This window comes from Rhinatrema bivittatum, chromosome 7 (assembly GCF_901001135.1).
Source record: "Rhinatrema bivittatum chromosome 7, aRhiBiv1.1, whole genome shotgun sequence".
Taxonomy (NCBI): domain Eukaryota; kingdom Metazoa; phylum Chordata; class Amphibia; order Gymnophiona; family Rhinatrematidae; genus Rhinatrema; species Rhinatrema bivittatum.
In genome coordinates, this window is record NC_042621.1 from 134559448 (window position 1) to 134577920 (window position 18473).

Here is an 18473-nt window from a genome sequence, read left to right on the forward strand (position 1 = left end):
TTACAGAGGGATTGATGGTATATGATGCCATACAGTGAAACTTTAATGTGTGGGCTTTCGAGAGCACATTATATTAATTTACCTACTATAAATCCTTATGAAATTCTACTAATTTCAATTAATGTTTTAAATATTTTATTGGTTTATTGTCCCCCTGGATTAATCCATGCTGATCCTTCCACACTTATTGAAATTATAAACATGCTTTCTTTGGATCTTACTAAAGCGTCATCGCTGGAGACTTCAACTTCCACTTTGACTCTCTTAATCAACACACCTCGGCAACAGCGTTCATAGACTATTTTTCTGGTCTAGGGTTGAAACTATATATTACTACTCCAATTCATAAATTTGGTCACATTTTTTGGATTTAGTTTTCTGCAACTCCGAATTTATAAAATCAGCATTTACTATGACTTCTGTCCTCTCTATCCCTTGGTCAGATCACAAACTGATCCATTTACAAACAGACCTCGAAACGAAAGATATTATTTCCAGTCAGAGCTTTGAACCCTGCTTCATCTTTAGACGTAAGAAAATCTGTTCAGATCTGTTATTGGAACATCTCACATAATTTACCCTGTACCATCATACCAGACACTATCTCCACCATTACCCTCTGGAATAATACCATTGTTAAGATCTTAGATTCCATCGCTCCTATTTCACGATTTTGAATTAAACCAAAATGTTCCGCTCCCTGGTATTCTGCTGATCTCCGGTTAAAAAAGACAAAACTGAGACAATTAGAACGTTCTTGGAGAAAACACAAAACAGTAAACTCCAAAAATAGCTACTTCATCTGCTTAAGAAAGCATAGAAAATAAATCTTCTTTGCAAAAAATAACTTTCTTAAAATTAAAGCAGCTAATGGCAATAACTCTGTATTATTCAGTATTGCAAAAATTTAACTACATCACAGACATTGCCTCTTTCCAATCTTAATGATTTTTGCAATCAAATTGCATCCCACTTTAAAAACAAAATAGTTTAACATCTCAAACTGTTTTACACATTTACCCTATCCTAACGACTCTAATCTTCGGATCGACTGCACATGGTCAATCTTCTCGCCTGTTCATGCTGACGCAATATCACGTGTACTAAGTAAGATAAATTTCTTTCCTAGTGTGTAGCAGATGGACTCAGGACCAATGGGTATAGTGTATTCCTGATAGCAGTTGGAGACTGATCAGATTTCAATCTGACGTCAGCCCTAGTACATATACCCCTGCAGGAAGTGCAGCTCTTCAGTATTTTCCATCTCCATAGCAGTTAGGGAATCTATGCACGCTCGCACAGCGTTAGAGTAATTTTACCAAAGAAAACCAAAATAAGAAGAAATCTTACCTCTACAGATGAGCTCTGCTCTCCTACGGTGACACCCATTGGGTTCCTCCCCCTGTTGAGAATTCCTGAGGTGATTTCCACAAAGCCTCAGTCTGGCGGCCGACCCTCAGCGGGGAGGCTGAGAGGCAGCGGGTACAACTTTGAGCGCGGTGGTGAAGGTATTTTCCCTCTCCCCCCCCCCCCCCCCCTGCAGCCGGAGACCGCCCGGAATGAGACCGGGAAGCGCCGAGACAAGGTAAGGTAGAAATCTATTTAAAAGTCTCTGGTCTCCGAAGCTCGAGGAATCGCACAGATCGCCAGCCGGCACCAGTGCCACCGGGTTGACCTGCCCTAGCAGGGTTAGACACCGGTCGGATCCGAGGTTTCTCCCATGTGGAGACCCTCAGAGGTGGTCGCCATATTGTCCGCGTGGTCGCCGTCACCATTTTGATCTGTTCGCCGCCCTGTCCGCAGTTCCGATCCGTGCGCACAGAGGCGAGCCGTGCGTACAAATACCTTGTGCACACGTCGTCGCTTGCCCAAATACCATGCGCATAGCCACACGCTTACTGTGCCGGGCGCATAACTTCGTTCTGTGCGCATAACAGCACGGACATCTCCCTGAGCGCTCACCAAACCTAAGCGCACAACTTTGACGCACCGGAGCGCACAACTGTATCTTACGAGCACAAGTTATGGCACCACCGGAAAAGAAACTCAAAGCTCAGGGCATTTGCCCAGTATGCCACATTAGAGCTGCACAGCAGGAGGAGGCCATGGCCCTGTGTATACAGTGCGAAGAGGCCCTATGGGATCCAACTCATGGCCCTCCCCAGCCTGTACCAAGTTCCAGCCTCTCGAGCAGAAGGCCAGACCTAGCATTGCACAGCTGGACCCCCCCACCTCAAACAGGGCTCCCCAGGGACACGGTGCCCCTTAGTCTAGACCCAGCATCTATCTCCTGGGTGAAATTCTTCAAAGGTCCACATGCAACCTTCTTCCTCATAATACGGCCACAGGCTCCACCAGAGGACATCAACATCCTGGGTCCCTCTATGCCCAGAGAAGTGATCCCACTGCCCAGAAGCTCCACCTTCGGGGACACGGACAACTTGGATGAGGATTCAGAACCCCTGGAGGGAAGGGGGAACTCCCTCCGGGGGCAGAGCCCCACCAAACCATGAAACGCTTCTTCACCAAGGACGAGCTTCCAGACCTGGTCACACACAGCTTAAAAGAGCTTGCTATCCTGGGCACAAGTGTCTCGTGGGAACCTAAGACGAACCCAATACTAGAGGGACTCAGTCAGACCTCCCGCCATTTCCCACTATTACAAGCTGTCCAGCAATTGACCTGGAATGGGATGCCCCAGAAACTACGTTCAAAGGGGGCCGGGCTCTGGCAGCCATGTACCCTCTGGACCCAGCCGCCAAAGATCTCCTGGCATGTCCGAAAGTGGACGCCATGGTCTGCGCAGTCTCTAAGTGCACTACTTTCCCGGTGGAGGGAGGAGCAGCACTCAAGGATGCTCAAGACAGATGTCTGGAATCTATCGTCAAACAGTCCTTTGACGTCTCCACTATGTCTTTACAGATCGCAGCCTGCTGTGCTGTGGTGACACGCACCTGCTTAGCACAGACCAGGAACAACACTCCTGGGGAGGCCCTGGAACCAGCAGTATCATTCCTCGTGGAAGCCGCTTCTGATCTGGTACGCACCGCAGCTAGAGGAGTGTCATCCGCCGTGGCGGCCAGAAGACAAATCTGGCTCCGAAACTGGTCGGCCGATGCATCCTCCAAAACGAGAGTCACAAGGATGCCTTTCAAGGGAACACTCCTGTTCAGAAGCGAACTAGAGAAACAAGCCAACAAATGGGGCGAGTCCCCATTGCCGCGGCTATCGGAGGACAGGAATAAGAGAAACCAGCGATCCTTCCCTTGAACCTCCAGGGGCAGAGGATCACAGCGCTTCAACCCATATAGAAGCACATATCAAGCGGCCTGCCCCGCAGGCCGGAGCCAGTTCTTTCAGAACAAGTACAACAAAAGGGGAGCCAGCTCGGGCTCAGGCCCCAGCCGCACCCCCCAATGAAAATCAGCCCACCCGTCCAAAGGAAGAAGCCATAGGGGGCAGACTTGCCCTATTCTACCAAAGATGGGTCGAGATAACTTCGGACAAGTGGATCTTAGCCATCATTCGAGAGGGATATTACCTGGATTTCCACCACTTCCCTCTGGACATGTTTGTGGAATCTCCCTGCCACGACCCTTCCAAGAGGATGGCAGTGGAAGCTACACTGACCAGATTGCTAGCCTTAGAGGCTATAACACCGGTGCCTCCACAACAAATAAATGCTGAACATTATTCCATCTATTTCATCTTCCCCAAGAAAGAAGGAACGTTCAGACCTATCTTGGACCTCGAGGCGGTCAACCATCACCTGAAGATTCCTCGCTTCCGCATGGAAAAACCCTACGTTCTTTAATAAGGGCGATACAACCAGGAGAGTTCCTTACATCCCTGGATCTGTCGGAAGCCTACCTACACATTCCGATCCATCAAGAGCATCAGTGTTTCTATGCTTCTCGATCCTGGACCGTCACTACCAGTTCCAGGCACTACCTTTCGGTTTAGCCACTGCACCCTGGACGTTCACCAAGATCATAGTGGTGGTGGCAGCAACACTAAGGAAGGACGGAATCCGCGTGCACCCTTATCTAGACGATTGGCTGATCAGGGTGAAATCCCCAGAGGAAAGCCACCAGGCAACCAACAGAGTCAAAACTCTACTGGAGAGCTTCGGGTGGGTGGTCAACACAAATAAGAGCTGCCTGCAGCCCTCCCAATCCCTAGAATACTTGGGAGTCCGGTTCGACACCAAACAAGACAAGGTCATCCGACAAGGAGATAAAAAATGATGACCCAGTTACGAATCCTGTTGAGCGAACTTCGCCCCACAGCATGGGATTACCTACAAGTCCTCTGCCTCATGGAATCCACACTGGAATTAGTGCCATGGGCACGAGCTCACATGAGCCCATCTGAGCCAGGGAACGAGACTATCCTCACCAACCTGGATCCTACTCACCACGGATGCCAGCCTACAAGGATGGGGGCACACTGCCAGGAGCTAACCGCCCAAGGGCAATGGAACGAAGAAGAGTCAGGATGGAACATCAATCGCCTAGAAGCCTGGGCAGTCAGACTAGCCTGCCTAAGGGTCGGTCCCAGACTCTGAGATAAAGCGGTCAGAGTAATGTCGGACAACGCCACAACAGTGGCCTACATCAACCGTCTGAGGAACCAGAAGCCAACAGGTGTCTCTGGAAATAGACCTCCTAATGTCATGGGTGGAAGTGAATCTTCAAGAGATCTCGGCTGTCCACATTGCCAGGAAAGACAACGTCATTGTAGACTACCTCAGCAGAGAAAGTCTAGATCCAGGAGAATGGAGGCTGTCGACCACAGCATTCCAGTTGATAGTAAACTGTTGGGGAACACCAACCATGGACCTCCTGGAAAACCGGTCCAACACCCAAGTACCCAGTTTCTTCAGCCGCAGGCGGGAAACCCAATCCCAGGGAATAGATACCCTGGTATAGACCTGGCCACAGGAGACTCTGTTATATGCCTTCCCGCCGTGGCCCCTATTGGGCGCAATCATCCACAAGATAGAACACACAGGGGACCAGTACTTCTAGTGGCCCCGGACTGGCCAAGAAGACCGTGGTACGCAGACATGCGAAGACTGCTGACAGGGAGACCCCTTCCGCTACCTCCACACAGAGACCTGCTCCAACAGGGACCAATCCTCCACGAGGATCCAACTCTATTCTCTCTTACGGTCTGGCCATTGAGAGGACTCGCCTAAGGAAGTGCGGATACTTGGTGGCATAATAGACACCCTACTCCGAGCATGCAAGTTCTCCACATCCCTAACATACATAAGGATTTGGAGAGTATTCAAAGCCTGGTGCGAGGACCGCGACATCATACCACGCTCAGTCAAAATTCCTGCGATTTTGGAATTCCTGCAGAACGGCCTACAGAAGGGAATGTCTCTTAACTCCATCAAGGTACAGGTGGCCACATTGTCATGCTACGGAACCAAGAGCGAGAGCGGCAGCATAGCCTCTCACCCGGATGTCTCCCGCTTTCTGAAAGGAGTCAAGCAGATCCGACCACCCCTGAAGTGGCCGGTGCCTCTGTGGAACCTCAACCTGGTCCTAGATTTCCTAGCAGGAACCTCCTTCAGACCTCTCTGCGGCCTGTCTCTCTGACTATTAACACTGAAGACAGCCTTCCTGCTGGCAGTCTGTTCGGACCGTCGTACTTCCGAGCTTCAAGCACTGTCCTGCCGAGAGCCGTTCCTCAGACTCGCCCCAGGAACCATCTAGTTACGCACAGTTTCGTCGTTCCTCCCCAAAGTGGTGTCTCACTTCCATCTCAACCATGCTCAACTTATGCTCATCTCGCTACCATCCCAGATGAGCATAAGAATTCGGAAGAGGCTCAAAGCCTACGCCATCTCATTGTTGGCAGGCTCTTAGTCTGATACCTGGAAAGGTCGGAATCCGTACAAAAGACGGACCATCTATTCGTCCTTCACAGCGGGAAGAAGCAAGGGGAAGCAGCCTCGTGAGCAACCATAGCCTACTGGATCAAAGAAGTCATCAAGGCGGCCTATGTAGAAGCAGGCAAGCCACCGCCTTTACAAGTCAAGGTCCATTCTGCTAGAGCCCAGGCAGTGTCCTGGGCGGAAACCAAGATGCTGTCACCTGCCGAGATCTGCAGGGCGGCGACATGGTCCTTCATCCACACCTTCTTCAGGTTTTACCACCTGGATGTTCAGGCTCCGGAGGACACAGCATTTGCAAGGGCAGTACTAAGTGGGTCACGGGCAGTCTCCCACCCAGTTTGGGAGTAGCTTTTATACATCCCATTGGTCCTGAGTCCATCTGCTACACGCTAGGAAATGGAGAAATTACTTACCTGATAATTTTGTTTTCCTTAGTGTAGACAGATGGACTCAGCATCCCACCCACGGCTGCCGTTACTCATGGAATTCTCATGGGACATCCTCGGGAGCGAGTGATTCACGGATAAGCCTTGCTTTCCTTCATCTAGGACACCCATCCTACCGGGTGTCGATGTTTCTCAGATGAGGGCACTGGCGGTCTCCAGCTATAGCCAATTGAACAGGTTCAAATTAAGTTAAACATATATCTCCCTTCAATGGGTTCACTACAGGTATCCTATATCATAGAATTATACACAATATACCCGTATTTCCTCAGTAAATCTAAATGCTTTATTTCAATATTCATTAAAAAACATGCATTGCACACCCTAAATTACCATTCACCCTCACGTTCATTCCTCTAAACAATACATAATAAATACACACTAAAACCTCCCCTTAACATCATATACATAATGTGCATTAAGTACTATTGTTATTAATACAATGTGTTTTTATTTATTTATTATTTTTATATACCGGCATTCGATCTCAATTGAGATATCATACCGGTTTACATTCAGGTACTGTACCCAATTACATATTTTCAGTTCCATTCAATCATTTGAAAGAGGGAGAACGGGATAATAATCAAAAGAGGGAAAACTGAGAGAACATCAAACAAAGGGAGAATTGGGAGAATATTTTGTGATGAATAAGTTGAAAACTGTATTGAAATAATTCAGTATTTGTGAAAAAATTTGTGATAAATAAGCCACCACAAATGATTGAATGGAACTGAAAACATGTAATCGGGTGGGAATGTTTACATTGTATTAATAACAATAGTACTTAATGCACATTATGTATATCAAATTAAGTTAACCAAGTTTATAAAGTTAATCAAGTTATTCAAATTATTCAGTCATGCATATATCCACAATGCTTTTCGAGGAGAATTCTGAAGAGCTGCACTTCCTGCAGGGGATATGTACTAGGGCTGACTTCAGATTGAAATCTGATCTGTCTCCAACTGCTATCAGGAGTACACTATACCCATTGGTTCTGAATCCATCTGTCTACACTAAGGAAAACGAAATTATCAGGTAAGTAATTTCTCCATTCCTCCCCATTTGAGCCATGTCACGGACAATACCTGAAAACCTCTGTAGACCTGATAAGTGATTTTCTTGCCAATTTAATAAATCAGTCATTCAGTTCGGGTGTTTACCCCGACCATCTCAAATTGACCTCTGTATTACCTATCCCTAAAAAGAAAAATGAGGAATTTACCATCTTAAATAATTTATGTCCTATAGCCTCCCTTTTCACTCTGGCCAAAATATCTGAATCAACTGTACTTCATCAATTGAATAACTACTTGAATGACAATGAGCCCCTTCATCCCAACCAACACAGCTTTAGAATAGGACATAGCACTGAGACCCTGTTATTATCTTTTGATACAATATTCAGAAGCTTTGATGCTAATATAGATTACATACTAGTACTCCTTGACATGTCTGCCATGATTGACACTCAAGATCATTCCATGTTTCTTTCTAGATTATATTCTTTCGGTATAACTGATTCAGTACCCAATTGGCTCCATTCATTCCTCACTGATAGTCTGTATTAAATCAACATCAGTTCTTATTCTTCTGCTCAGTATTCTATATCCTCGGGTGTACCGCAAGGTTCAGCTCTCTCTTTAATATCTAACTACTACCTTTGTTATTTGTTAAACAGTCTAAACAATTCAAAATCTTCGCCGACTATATTCAGTTCTTTATTCCCTATTCAATGTCTTGGTCCAACACCCTCTCCCTTGTCTGTTTATATATAAACACCATTTAAACCTGGCTTTCCCACAATCATCTAAAACTCAGTACAGCAAAAACTGAAATTGTTCATCTATCTATTCCACATTCCGCCTGCAGCCCCCCTCACATTTGGATCTTGATGGCACATTACTGCCTATTACATCTAAGGCTCGTAATCTAGGTGTCATAGTTGGTGCCAGTCTCTGTGACCCAACATGTATCTCTGACTGTAAAAAACCCAACTTTCTTTAAGCTCCACATGCTGAAACGACTACGCCCTTTATTACACTTCCAAGAATTCAGAACCATCTTATAATCTTAAATTTTCAGTGGCCTTGACTATTGCAATGCTCTGTTATTCAGCCTACATGATAATGCGATTCTCCCTCTACAATTAGTTCAGAATGCCGCAGCTCGCTTTTTAACCGGCACATCTCACAGAGACCATATCTCCCCCGTCCTTTATTCATTGTATTCGTTACCTATCGAACTGAGAATAAAATATAAAATTCTTACAATGGTCCATAATCTTTTATATAACGACTCATCAACCTGGCTAAGTTCACAACTTTGCATATATAAGCCTAACAGAAGTTTACGCTTTGCTCAAAAACCTGTTACAAGTACCCACTATCAAAATTGCCTGTCTTGATATCATCAGAAGACGTGCATTCTCCGTTGCTGGCTCCCAACTCTGGAGCACTATCCCAGAAAATCTGAGATACCTAGCCAATTTGAAAGATTTCAAGAAGAGCCTAAAAACTGTCCTCTTTAAATGCACTTTCGATCCTTTTCCAACCATTTAATCATCCCTCCCTTCCTACCAATCCCATCCTGTTCTCTCTCTATTTATCTCTCGATACTTTCCAGATTTTGTTCCTACATATTATGCAGTATCTTGTATACTTTTTACTATGATCATGTTATTTTTACTTTTTTCTAATTTTTTAGACTTTGTGTATTGGATTTTTATTATGTATGTTTTTATGCTGTAAACCGCTTTGACTAAGACTACGTAAAAAAACAGTATGTAAATAATTATAAATAAATTATGGTACCACAACATACATATTTTTTATTTAGTTGTGATACTCCTCTTTGGGTTTTGATGTTTCCTATATCATTTCTACAGTAATTTCTAAATTATTTCAGGATTCAGGGGAAGCAGATTTTGATCCCTGCAGAAGATGGTTATGGCTGGTATTTCAGTAATTCTTCAGAAATATCTGTCTCATCAAATCTCAGCTTTGCCCTGGGAATGGACTCTGGTAGGTAAGTGTCAGTGGAAGGCACTGCTGCTTTACAGATAGTGTAAAACTTAAAAAATCATTTTCCTGAAGCAGATGATGCTTGCATGTCTTTCTTTTAGCCCAAGACATATTTTTTTATGTTTCTTTATATGCTTATTGTACAGTATGGGCCAGATTTTAAAACCTATGTGCACGGCCTACATTTGTGCACGCTACCCGGTGCGCACAAATGAACGCCCAATTTTATAACATGCGCGCACAACCGTGCACATGTTATAAAATCAGGGGTCGACACGCGCAAGGGGGAGCACACTAGTGCAACTTGCACGCGCCAAGCCCTCGGGGAGACCAGCTGGCTTTCCCCGTTCCCTCCCCCTACCTGTCCCGCCCCCCAGCCCTAAAGAAAGCCCCCCCCGTACCTTTGTCGTAGAAGTTACGCCTGCCAGTTGACTGCTAGCACGCGATCCTGCAGCCCTGCAGAGGCCTCTGGCCCCGCCTATTTTTTCAAGCCCCCCAGCCCTAAAGAAAGCCCCCCCGTACCTTTGTCATAGAAGTTACGCCTGCCAGCTGACTACCAGCACGCGATCCCCCGGCCCTGCAGAGGCCTCTGCAGAGGCCTCTGACCCCGCCCATTTTTTCAAGCCCTGGGACTTATTCGCCTTTTGAAAAAAGGCCCGGTGCAAGTAACCCCCCTACATCCGTAAATCTTTTAAAATCTGCCCCTAAGACAGGCAATGGAGCTTGAGATTAGAGAAGTGTACTGATTCATTAATATGTGAAATAGATTCTTCTAAATTATTTTTTAAAATGTCCATCATCTTATCTTCTGCCTTGCCCTTTTTCCTTTAAAATGGCAAAGAGGATGGTACTCAGGAAATAGCACAATTTCATGCGTTTTCTCCAAGAAACATTGCTAAATGAGCCATTTTAAAGTATAAATCTGTACAGTGCAGGCAACTAATTTGGTTAATTTGATTACCGCATGGAGCTGCTTTTCCCAACTCCGAGTGAGTCACATCTGGTGCTCTGTGCACACACTCCCCATCTCGCTCAGCCTGGGAATCAGATAGAGGCTGGAAGGACTCAAAGGAATGCAGCTCAGTAGGGGGAAGAGGAGAAAGTGATTATGAGTAACCTGTGTGCTGCACAAAGCCTGGCTATCTATGTTCCAAAAACTGCCCATTAAGGCATACACTTTGGGATTCAGGTTTTAGCTAGGAAGGAGTAGCATATGTGACTATATACGTGCTCAGAAAGGAGTGCCAACATGTTTAAGAACCACCACTGATGTCTCTTGTTGCTGCAAGATGCTGAGAGCAGATCCCAGGTACTGGTCTGGACATGAGCATCAGGCAATGATGACTTTTCCCTGGCACAACTGATAAGTTCTGATGGCACACTATTTGGGAAAAACTGATGTAGAGTTGGGTGAAAGTAAATAGCCAGAGACAGAGGACACGTAAAGAGAATTGAAGAGGTATGCCACTTAAAAAAAGAAAGGAATGGAGAACTGGAAACTGCTGAGGGTTGTAGTTCCAAGGAGTTGTTTTAATCTGAAGCCATTCAGAAAGAAGGTATTGAGCTCCAGAGGAACGTGATAGTAATTAGGGAATACAGGTCAGACTAGGCATTTATTTAAAAAGAGTAGGTTGCTTGGGTTAGCAGACTGCTGGGAGCAGGAGGCTGCTAGAGCCGTAGAGGTCAATTCGAGGAGATTGTGGTAGGCCAAGCCTAAGAAGGGACAGTAGAGAAGGGTGGTTGGTTGCTACAGAGTTTGACAACCTGATTCTTTGAAAAGTTGATGGAAGGTTCATCTGTAAGGGACACTCTCCTAGTAATATTTGTATTGGAGCCTAGTTACATTTGTTTTGTTTTTTTTAGGAATAGAAAGAATCTGTTCCTGGATCACAAAATCTGGGTATACCCAGACTTTTGGAAGGCAATACTAAATATTTTTTGATAACTGTTTAATAAAATATGGAGTTCCTGAACGTAACCGGATCAGTCCAGATTGTGGGTTGAGCCTCCTTTCTAGCAGGTGGAGACAGACTAAAACTGAAAGGATATCCTATATGAGGACAGAGCCTATCCTGTAACCCTTCAGTAGTCGTCTGTCTCCAGCAGGTGTAGCAGCTCACCCTTCGGTTTCCTGCTCTAGGCTAGTCAGCCTTTCTTTTCTTCCTTTCTTCGTGGATCAAGCAAGTACTTATTCCTTAGGGATCTAGTGTGATCATCTTCCTGTAAAAAAAAAAAAAAAAAATATATATATATATATATATATATAGATAGAGATAGAGAGAGATATATATAGATAGAGAGAGATATAGAAAGGGAGTTTTAGCGCTTGTTTTGTGCAGGAGATGGTTCCGTCTCCTGGCTCTTGTCAGACTCAGGGGAGCTTTGCCCCTTGTGCACTGCATAGCCTGAGTCCGTAGCCGCTTCCAGGTGTGGGGACCAAGTCTGGTGGTCCAGTTCTCGTCTCCCCCTCCTCTAGCTGCCGAGGGGGCTTAGTACCCCACTGCTGTGCTCAATCTGTAAAAAAATAAAAACAGTGTAAAGTTAAAAGTATCAAAGTGCTCTTTTTTTAACTTACCTTACAGCAGTAGACCCATTTTTTTCATTTTGGCCTTCAGAGGGCTTGAACCGGCAGCCAGAAAGGCAGGAGTCAGCAGGTTTCCCCCCTGCTTCACTCCGGGCCTGCAGTTTTTTTCTTCAGTGCGCCTCTCCCTATGCCGAGGCAGGCAGCCTGCCTCTCTTGTGGTCAGCCCTCGTTGCGAATTTTGAGAGAGGGCCTCTGTTCTGCTTGCCTGCCGGGTGGGGAAGGTCCCTCCTCGGCAGGGCAGGCAAATTTAGTCCAGGGATCGAGTCCCCACAGCATGGCCAGGCCGTTCCCGGCTCGGCAAAGCCCGGGAATGGCGGCCATTTTGGATTTTTCAGCAGCTCCGTTTTCGGAGCGGCTTGGAGCTGGGGGGCCGATTTTTTTTCAGATTCTCCCCCCGATTTGAGCCCCACGGACCCCCAGGAGGGGATCCCTGACCTCCCCTCGCCTCCCCCCGGGAATTCTAGGGCCCGTTTTTCCACAGAATTTGTCCTCCTCCTGCATAAGTCTTATTTAGCTAGTCTGCAGGAGGAGGAGGAGGAAGGTTCCCCCTCAGATCCCCCTCCCCCGGCAAAAATTCCCCGCTCCACGCCATTGACTGCTGGCCCAGTTGCGGAGCCCCCGGGGTCACTTGATGTGCGGGTGGTCCCGGGAGTGCCCTCCCTGATCTCCCGGTGGACCCGGTACTCCCGGATCCTGACGCCATCCCTGATGCAGAAGGTACCCTTCCTCCCCTGGAAGGGGACTATACCAGAGCCCTACGGATGTTCCGCAGGGAGGAGCTGGAGCCCCTCATCCCCTTTGTCCTCCAGGAATTGGGGTTGAAGGGGGGCCCCCTGTGGACACCCTCACGGCCTCTTTGCCCAAGGATATGGACCCGGTCCTGGCGGGAATCAGGGCTCCGACAAGCGCCTTCCCTTTTCACCCTTTTCATCCCATGCACAAAACTGTTGCTCTTGCGGGAATGAGAGGCTCCCGAGGCGGGACTCCGGGTGGGGCGGGCTGTGGACAAGCTTTACCCCCTCCCGGAGGAATGTTTGGAAATTTTGAAAAGTCCCTCCGTGGACTACTCAGTCTCTGCGATCACAAAACATACCACCATACCGATGGAGGGTTCCACGGCTCTGAAGGACGCCCAGGACCGCAAGCTCGAGGCACATATGAAGCATATTTTTGATGTCCTGGCGCTGGGGGTTCGTGCGACTATCTGCAGCAGTCTCATGCTGCGGGCAGGCCTCAGGTGGGTTCAACAGTTACTCTGCACCCAAGACCTCCCGTCGGCAGAGGCGGAGCAGGCTGAGAGTCTCGAGGCCGTCATCGCTTATGGGGCTGATGCGCTTTACGATCTCCTCTGCATCCAGACAAAGGCGATGGCCTTGGCGGTGTCCGCCAGACGACGACTCTGGCTGCGCAATTGATCGGCTGATCCGTCCTCCAAAGCCCGGCTGGGCACGTTGCCTTTCAAAGGTAAGTTGCTTTTTGGTGAGGACCTTGAGAAGCTTATGGATTCCTTGGCGATCAATAAGGTCCATAAGCTCCCGGAGGACCGTCCGAAACCGTCCCACGCCTTTACACCCTCTCGTCTTCGCTTTTGGGGTCAGAGACGGTATACCCCGCGCGGACGGGGTGGCTCCTCGAGGGGTTATTCTTCTCTGTCTCAGTCTTGGTCGCAGCCCTTTCGTGGGTGTCGGCCCTTTCGCGAGGGCCAGCCCGCACGCTCCGCCCCTAAGCCTGCCACACAATGAATTTCAGTTGACTCATTCCTCGGTCCCCTCCCTAGGCGGCCACCTCTCCCTGTTTTTCAAGGAATGGGTCAAAATCACGTCTGACCAGTGGGTCCTCGACATTATCAGGGACGAGTACGCCTTCGAGATTGTTTGCGACCTACCAGATCTTTTTCTCTTTTCCCCCATGCGGGCGGTCCAAGAGGGACGCGGTGGAACACACCCTCGCCAGGCTCCTGAATCTGGGCGCAGTGGTCCTGGTCCCGGAGAGGGAGCTTGGCGCCAGCCAATATTCTATTTACTTCATCGTTCCCAAGAAGGACGGGTCTTATCGCTTGATCTTAGACCTCAAGAGGGTCAACCGGGCCCTCAAAATTCCACATTTCCGCATGGAAACCCTGTGAGCGGTCATCGCAGTGGTTCGCCCCGGAGAGTACCTCACTTCACTCGATCTTGCAGAGGCGTACTTCCATATTCTGATTCACCGTGACTACCAGAAGTATCTTCGCTTCCACGTCCTCAACCAGGACTTCCAGTTTCGGGTGCTTCCCTTCGGCCTTGCAACCGCACCTCGCACCTTCACCAAGGTCATGGTGGTGGCGGCGGCTCTTCGCTGGGAGGGAATCCTTATTCACCCCTACCTGGACGACTGGCTCGTCAGGGCCAAGTCGGTGGCTCTTTGCCAACAGGTGGTGGATCGCGTTTTAGCTCTCCTCGTGTCTCTCGGGTGGATAGTGAATTTCTCCAAGAGCAAACTTCAGCCCTCCCAGGAGTTAGAGTTCCTGGGAGCCCACTTAGACACCCGAGTGAGCAAGGTCTTCTTGCCTCGTGCGCGAGCTCTCAAGCTGATCGAGCAGATTCAAAATCTGATTTCGCTGCCTTTCCCGATGGCCTGGGACTACCTGCAGGTCTTGGGATCCATGGCTTCCACCATCGACCTAGTCCCCTGGGCTTTTGCTATTATGTGTCCGTTAAAGAAAGCTTTGCTATCCCGTTGGCAGCCAGTGTTGGAACAGTTTCACATGGTCCTTCCGTTCTTGGACTCTACAGTTGCCAACTTGCAGTGGTGGCTGTCGCTCCCTCATCTCCTTCAGGGAATGCCTCTCCAAGCTCCACAGTGGACGATAGTAACCACGGACACCAGCCTGTTGGGCTGGGGTGTGGTCTGTCTCTCCCAGTCCACCCAGAGGACCTGGTCGCCAACTCAGTCTCGCTGGCACACTCTGTTGGAGACCTAGGCGGTACGCTTAGCTGTTCAGATGTTTCGCTCCCTGATCTGCGGCAAAGCGGTAAGGGTGCTGTCCGACAATTCTACTACCATGGCTTACATCAATCGCCAAGGGGGCACCTGCAGTCCCCTAGTGGCTCTAGAAGCCAGCAGTCTCTTCGCATGGGCGGAACGGCCATCTGCAGTGCCTGGCGGCTTCCCACATCGTGGGCAAGGAGAATGTTCAGGCCAATTTTCCTCAGTCAGTCGCTCGATCCGGGGGGAGTGGGAGCTCTCTGACACGGCCATGACTCTGATAGTGGACAGGTGGGGTCCCCCCCACCTGGACCTCATGGCAACCTTGCACAATACCAAGGCAAATCTGTTCTTCAGCCGCTGGAGGGAGCACGGCTCGGAGGGCGTGGATACCTTGGCTCTCCCTTGGCCAGTGGACGTCCTTCTCTACGTGTTCCCTCTGTGGCCCCTGGTGGGAAAAGTTCTCAGAAGAATAGAGCTCCACCGGGGACCCGTGGTTCTGGTAGCACCCAAGTGGCCACGAAGGCCGTGGTTTGCAGATCTCATCAACTTGGCGACGGACAGACCACTCCGGCTTTGTCATCTCCTTCTTCGGCAGGGGCCTGTATTTTTTGACCAGGCCGATCGCTTCTGTCTAGCGGCCTGGCTTTTGAAAGGAGACTCCTGAGGCGTAAGGGCTATAAGGAGGAGGTCATCTCCACCTTACTGCGGGCCAGAAAACAATCGACTTCTCTGGCTTACGTGCGTATCTGGAAGGTCTTTGAATCTGTGCGGAGTCAGGTGTCTCAGCGCGCTCCGCCTCAGTCTCGTTGGTCCTTTCTTTCCTTCAGAAGGGTCTTTCCAAGGGCCTTTCCTTCAGTTCTCTGCATGTGCAGGTCTCCGCTCTCTGCTCCCTCCTGGGTCCGGGTAGAAGGTCATCTCTTAGCGGGCCACCCGGACATGATCCAGTTCTTGAAGGGCGTCAAACACCTACGTCCGCCTTCTTGTACCACTTGCCCGTCATGGAGTCTTAACCTGGTCCTTCGGGCCCTCTGTGCTGCTCCGTTCGAACCTTTCTGTCACACTATGTTAAAAGATCTTACACTCAAGACTGTTTTCCTGGTCTCGATCTCCTCCACTCGGCGGATCTCCGAGATTCAAGCGCAAAAAAGGTTGGGAACCTTTTTGCGCTTTTCCGATTCAGGGGTATCCCTCAAGACTGTCCCTTCCTTCCTTCTTGCCAAAGGTTGTTTCCAACTTCCATGTCAACCAGTCGGTAGAACTCCCTACATTTTCCCCAGAGGAGATTGCGGGTACGACTGGGGGCGACCACTGTAAGCTGGATGCCAAATGAGTTCTACTTCGCTATCTCCAGGTTACCAATGGCTTTCGGGTCTCGGACCATCTTTTTGTCTTCTGGAGTGGGCCCAATCGGGGTAAGCCAGCGTCTAAGACCACTATTGCGCGGTGGTTGAAAGAAGCGATCTCCTCGGCCTATCTTTGCCAAGGAAGGGCGGTTCCCAAGGGCCTAAAGGCTCATTCGCTACATTCTCAAGCTACTTCCTGAGTGGAGAGCCAATCGGTCTCTCCGCAGGAAACTTGCAGGGCCACCACATGGACGTCTTTGCATACTTTTGCTCGGCACTATCGTGGGTTGAGCCTCCTTTCTAGCAGGTGGAGACAGACTAAAACTGAAAGGATATCCTATATGAGGACAGAGCCTATCCTGTAACCCTTCAGTAGTCGTCTGTCTCCAGCAGGTGTAGCAGCTCACCCTTCGGTTTCCTGCTCTAGGCTAGTCAGCCTTTCTTTTCTTCCTTCTTCGTGGATCAAGCAAGTACTTATTCCTTAGGGATCTAGTGTGATCATCTTCCTGTAAAAAAAAAAAAAAAAAATATATATATATATATATATATATAGAGAGAGATAGAGAGAGATATATATAGAGAGAGAGAGATATAGAAAGGGAGTTTTAGCGCTTGTTTTGTGCAGGAGATGGTTCCGTCTCCTGGCTCTTGTCAGACTCAGGGGAGCTTTGCCCCTTGTGCACTGCATAGCCTGAGTCCGTAGCCGCTTCCAGGTGTGGGGACCAAGTCTGGTGGTCCAGTTCTCGTCTCCCCCTCCTCTAGCTGCCGAGGGGGCTTAGTACCCCACTGCTGTGCTCAATCTGTAAAAAAATAAAAACAGTGTAAAGTTAAAAGTATCAAAGTGCTCTTTTTTTAACTTACCTTACAGCAGTAGACCCATTTTTTTCATTTTGGCCTTCAGAGGGCTTGAACCGGCAGCCAGAAAGGCAGGAGTCAGCAGGTTTCCCCCCTGCTTCACTCCGGGCCTGCAGTTTTTTTCTTCAGTGCGCCTCTCCCTATGCCGAGGCAGGCAGCCTGCCTCTCTTGTGGTCAGCCCTCGTTGCGAATTTTGAGAGAGGGCCTCTGTTCTGCTTGCCTGCCGGGTGGGGAAGGTCCCTCCTCGGCAGGGCAGGCAAATTTAGTCCAGGGATCGAGTCCCCACAGCATGGCCAGGCCGTTCCCGGCTCGGCAAAGCCCGGGAATGGCGGCCATTTTGGATTTTTCAGCAGCTCCGTTTTCGGAGCGGCTTGGAGCTGGGGGGCCGATTTTTTTTTCAGATTCTCCCCCCGATTTGAGCCCCACGGACCCCCAGGAGGGGATCCCTGACCTCCCCTCGCCTCCCCCCGGGAATTCTAGGGCCCGTTTTTCCACAGAATTTGTCCTCCTCCTGCATAAGTCTTATTTAGCTAGTCTGCAGGAGGAGGAGGAGGAAGGTTCCCCCTCAGATCCCCCTCCCCCGGCAAAAATTCCCCGCTCCACGCCATTGACTGCTGGCCCAGTTGCGGAGCCCCCGGGGTCACTTGATGTGCGGGTGGTCCCGGGAGTGCCCTCCCTGATCTCCCGGTGGACCCGGTACTCCCGGATCCTGACGCCATCCCTGATGCAGAAGGTACCCTTCCTCCCCTGGAAGGGGACTATACCAGAGCCCTACGGATGTTCCGCAGGGAGGAGCTGGAGCCCCTCATCCCCTTTGTCCTCCAGGAATTGGGGTTGAAGGGGGCCCCCTGTGGACACCCTCACGGCCTCTTTGCCCAAGGATATGGACCCGGTCCTGGCGGGAATCAGGGCTCCGACAAGCGCCTTCCCTTTTCACCCTTTTCATCCCATGCACAAACTGTTGCTCTTGCGGGAATGAGAGGCTCCCGAGGCGGGACTCCGGGTGGGGCGGGCTGTGGACAAGCTTTACCCCCTCCCGGAGGAATGTTTGGAAATTTTGAAAAGTCCCTCCGTGGACTACTCAGTCTCTGCGATCACAAAACATACCACCATACCGATGGAGGGTTCCACGGCTCTGAAGGACGCCCAGGACCGCAAGCTCGAGGCACATATGAAGCATATTTTTGATGTCCTGGCGCTGGGGGTTCGTGCGACTATCTGCAGCAGTCTCATGCTGCGGGCAGGCCTCAGGTGGGTTCAACAGTTACTCTGCACCCAAGACCTCCCGTCGGCAGAGGCGGAGCAGGCTGAGAGTCTCGAGGCCGTCATCGCTTATGGGGCTGA

The 18473-nt window shown here is 49.3% G+C and overlaps 1 protein-coding gene across 7 annotated transcripts in view; it reads left to right on the forward strand.

Moving 5' to 3' along the window:
- FAM149B1 (family with sequence similarity 149 member B1) overlaps nucleotides 1–18473 on the forward strand; it is a 302939-nt gene that overhangs the window by 84651 nt on the left and 199815 nt on the right. For 6 of the 7 annotated variants that reach the window (XR_003857796.1, XR_003857797.1, XM_029609181.1 and 3 more), the window contains exon 5: nucleotides 9265–9384. The exons of the other annotated variant lie outside the window; for it this stretch is intronic. Coding sequence is in view for 4 of the 6 variants with exons in the window: in XM_029609181.1 (XP_029465041.1) it covers nucleotides 9265–9384 (120 nt within the window). In the remaining 2 variants the exon portion in view is untranslated. The remainder of the gene's footprint in view (nucleotides 1–9264; nucleotides 9385–18473) is intronic. 7 annotated transcript variants of the gene reach the window in all.